Below are 4,343 nucleotides of genomic sequence, written 5' to 3' on the forward strand. Positions count from 1 at the left end.
GCCTGTCTTGACTTGAGACTTGACTCGGACTTGAGTGCAAAGACTTGAGACTTACTTGTGACTTGCAAAGCAATGACTTGGTCCCACCTCTGGTAATTAATCATGACCAATGGATTTAAATCAAGAGTCTGAAATCGTTTTTCTGTGTATTGCTGGAACAGAAAGACAAATAACAGCAAGTAGAAGTGTGGGTGTTTCAGACTTGTTTTTTTATTTCTGGCTAATCCAAATGAAGGAATTATTAATATGGAAAAATGCAAAAGTATAATCAGCGATTCAGCTTCACAGAGTTGTTGGAACAACAGAACATGTTGTTAAAAATCTTCTTTGCATTCTTTTTCTTTTCTCTGACCGTCCACCTCTGTTCCCCAGGTCCTCCTCCAGTTGCTCCTCTTTCCTCCACTGTCAAAGTGTTCAATCAGGACTGTGACGCTCCATCTCCTGAATGTGAAGAACCAACAACTGTGGCCGACCAATCGCGGCCACGACCCTCCACCGTGACGGTCATCCACACGGGGACTAAATGACGCCAGGTTCCGCGGGAGGTGAGCTGGGAAACCACGGAGCTCTGAGACAGGACCGAACCGTCCGAGGTCTCGTCATTTTAATGCCGTTGCCCAGTTTGCCCATCCCGCAGCCTCCCGACTGTTTCTGCCAACCAGGGGGAGGAATTTAGGGAGCGTTGGCGCAGTTCCATTTACCATGGTCAGTCAAGGATCTCCACTGCCTTGATGTCCTCTGTGACTCAGACCTCGAGGTACAGAAAAGGAAGAGGGTTAATCACCAAAAGTTTTAGTTGTGGAAGCCATTATCAGCCTGGATCACGATGTTTTTCAGTCACGTCCTGCTGGTCTGAGAAGTGCCGCGCCGGAGGGAAGGGAAATCTTTTATCGAAGCTGCTTTCATCCGTGACTGAGCGTCTCCGCACTCTTCTGTATGCCTTGTGTAAATATCTTTGAACCGTGACGTAACGTTATACGTTGAGCTTTCCCGTTGTGGTAACTCATTGTGACATCATCTGCGACTCCATGTCATTTTGACCGCCGGGTTTGATTTGCTGTGCTTCTGGCTACAAAGGCTCACAGGGTTCTGACAGCAGCATGACGGTATGTATAATCTGTGTGCTTTAAAGTGTCTGGAACACCAGGATACACAAGCAGGAGTGTGTGTGTGTGTGTGTAATCACCGAGCACACATATATACTGGATTGATTATTTTCTTTCACAATATATTCTAACTTTTTTTTTTCTTTCTGGAAAATCTACTTTGACAAATGTATAATGGAACTGACGAAGACATTCAATGTTAAAGACACGATGTGTAAAAAGCTGTTCTTTTGTAACGACTGCTTTCTTTGATCAATCACTTCTTTGTGACTGCGATGACCTCTCTGACCACAGGAGGGCTCCCATGCGTTGTTGCTTTGTGACCAGTTCTCAGGGATGTTGCTTCAACATGATTCTGTCCAAAAAACTGCTCTCAGAGAGGTCAGGTTCTGCCGCAGAGGGATGGATTCAGGGCTGAAAACAGTTTGGCAGGTTTCAATCCGTGGTTACCAACATCTGAGCATCAATTGCACAACATAATTGATTTTTTTTTTTTTTTTTTTTACAAATGTAAAAACAACGAGGAAGGTGGAAATATCGAGGCAGAAGTGTCTGTAAAAATAGCTTGTAAATCCTCTCTCTGTGACCACGTTCGATCGGTTTGATAACAGTTGTGCGAGTTCACTGCGCGTCGAAGATTGACCTTCCATTTTGATTCTCTTAACTTGCACGAGCGAATGAGAAAACGAGCGTTCGCACTCGTAGGAAAGATTGAGTTAATGAAAAAAAAAAAATCTCACAATTATTTATCAGTTATTGACAAATATGCTAACACGAATGGACGAAACCTAGTAAAAACACCCTTATTATTATTTTTTAACGTTTTTGTTTTTTTTTTAACTGTAAGTAAACCCTTTAACCAACGTACGTATCGACTGGCAAAACTATAAACTCAAAACATATGACTGAAAGTATGAAAGTTGAAAACATGTAATTACCCACAGCTTTAATCCAGCTTGAAACTCGATTTTGATTGATGGCCAGTTGAGTCGAGTTTTTTCCTCAACTTTTCCCCAGTGCATGACAAGCTTCGATACGTGCTACAAAAAGAGTGTTCGTCGGTGAAGTGCACATTCATGTCGGCGCTAAAAAAAAAAAAAATGGATCAAAATGATTGCAGTGTACTGTATCCTCACAACAATCGCTCCCATTGTAGAGCCATCACATCAGTGGCGTGGCTCCCTCTCTGTGTTTAATCACTGTGCTTTCATACCGGCCTGTTGAATTTAGCAGGAAGACTCTCCCCTCCCTCCCTCACTCACACTGCAGAGAGAAGAGATGAATCACCCTCGGTGGCCGAGACGGAGAGTTGTGTTGTGAAGACGGACTTTTGGCCTTTATTCAGTGTAAATACAGACCACCACCACCACCACCACACTGTCGACTAGGGTCTTTAATATTTATTTCGTCCCTCCTGATACCCTCTCCTTGTTCCTCTCCAAAAAAAAAGAAAAGTGAATAATGGTGCGTTTACAGATCCTTGGTATGCATGTTATACATATTGTCTCTGAAATGTTCTTTGAACGTGTAGAAATTCATGTATTAAAAAAAAAAGACACTTTTTTCACGCGTCATTGTGATTTTGTAGGAAGTGAACGAAAGCAGTGAATGAAAATAATTTGTACGGTCTTCACCGAGGAACTCGGCTTTATGTCAAAATCAAGTAAAATGTAAGGTAATATATTTTGCACACACGTGTACATATTTAGGATAAAATACATTTTTATCTATCTGAGCTGCAGCTGCTCTGTACAGCACAGTTGCACAGTTCAGAATATGCCACACTTGTCATGCCCATTGTGACCACTGGGTGGCTCTCTGATCGTGGAGCTGTCACATTAGGGGAACTCGAACCTTATTTTGAAACACTGGCCGATTAAACCGTTTGACTTTGACTTTTTCACGTCCTGTCTTTGTCTTGTCTTTCCTCCAGGTGCTCGGTGGTTTCGTCCCACAGTCCAAGGACAAGGCTGGAGTTGGAGTGAACTGGACGCTGTGGATGTTGACGTGAGTGTAAATGTTCTGTTTTCTCTGCTGTATATGTGGTCCTGTAAATTATTATTTATATTTTTAATTTCCAAAGGCTTGTGCTGCGCAACCTCACATATATTCTCAGAAGATGAATGTGTAACAACACGAACTTAGACAAGGAAAAAGTCAATAATCCATTACAACATGAATCGTCTCACTGGATTTTTACCTAATTTGAGACAAATGAACATCCCAGCATTTCAAGATGTGTTTTCTGCTTTTTAAAACTAAAAAAAATTTAAAAAATGGGAAAAGCTATAAAAGACGATAACGAAGCAGTGAAATAAAGAATGGAATAACTGCTAAAACTAAGCCTCATGTCCCAATTTTAGGTCAAAGCCCATCTTTCCCTGGACTTCTGCACATACAGAACAAAGTCATGGACAGTTTCAGACATAAAAAAAAAAAAAGTTTTAAGCTGAAATAATAACATCAATCCAGGAATTGTCTTTTTAAAAAAAAGACGTGAAACTTTTACTTCATTAAGGTTTAACACCAAGAGGAAACGTTCGACAAATGATCACGGTACATGATGATAGGAATAGATTAAAGAAACTGAAGTCAGAAACAGGATCAGATCAAATTCATAAATCACGTTTGATTTTTTTTTTCTTTCTTTTTTTGAGAGTGTTGGTGTTTATCATAAATCACGTTTGATTTTTTTTTTTTTTTGAGAGTGTTGGTGTTCTCTTTTCAGTAAGCTGTCAGCTCAAACTTCAAACTTCAAACTTCTCCCTCACCGTGGGCCTGCTCAGGCGGCGTGGCCGTCGTTGTCCTGAGGAGGATCCGTCCCCTCGTAGCTGAGTTCTCCCCACTGCTCTGTGTTCTGCGTGGTCGTCTCACTCTCTTCTGGAAGAGTAAACGCATTTTTTGAACGTGATCTTCTGCTGCGTTCGACCTCGTAGATACAGAGATTCATCATCCTCTTACCATCGTCTTCCTCCTCTTCATCGAAATCCTCAAACTCGTTCCCCTTCTCCTCCTGAAACTCTCTTTTGCGATTGTCTGCAGCCAGAACCATCCTTTGTTCAGCTGCAGGAAAACATTAGGAGGAGGAGGAGGAGGAGGACGGTGACCAAACCGAACGACGAACTGAAAACACTTTAACACTGACAGCACTGTGTAGGACGGAGCATCATGATTACTTAGTGACTTAGTATGGAGTGACTCAGTGTGGAGTGACTCAGTATGGAGTGACTCAGTATG

The 4,343-nt window shown here is 41.9% G+C and overlaps 2 protein-coding genes across 2 annotated transcripts in view; one reads left to right on the forward strand and one right to left on the reverse strand.

Moving 5' to 3' along the window:
• Positions 1-2,660, forward strand: part of LOC103380545 (calcium/calmodulin-dependent protein kinase type 1D) — a 24,631-nt gene extending 21,971 nt beyond the window's left edge. Inside the window, 1 exon segment of the mRNA XM_074559983.1 lies at positions 373-2,660. Within this exon segment, the coding sequence (XP_074416084.1) occupies positions 373-527 (155 nt within the window). The 3' untranslated portion in view covers positions 528-2,660.
• A 1,138-nt stretch (positions 2,661-3,798) lies between these two features.
• Positions 3,799-4,343, reverse strand: part of ucmab (upper zone of growth plate and cartilage matrix associated b) — a 5,664-nt gene continuing 5,119 nt past the window's right edge. Inside the window, exons 5-6 of the mRNA XM_008312565.3 lie at positions 4,068-4,169; positions 3,799-3,986 (exon numbers count right to left, since the gene is read on the reverse strand). Of these exons, the coding sequence (XP_008310787.2) occupies positions 3,889-3,986; positions 4,068-4,169 (200 nt within the window). The 3' untranslated portion in view covers positions 3,799-3,888. The remainder of the gene's footprint in view (positions 3,987-4,067; positions 4,170-4,343) is intronic.

This window comes from Cynoglossus semilaevis, chromosome 6, assembly GCF_000523025.1.
Source record: "Cynoglossus semilaevis isolate Cse_v1.0 chromosome 6, Cse_v1.0, whole genome shotgun sequence".
NCBI classification, from domain to species: Eukaryota; Metazoa; Chordata; class Actinopteri; order Pleuronectiformes; family Cynoglossidae; genus Cynoglossus; species Cynoglossus semilaevis.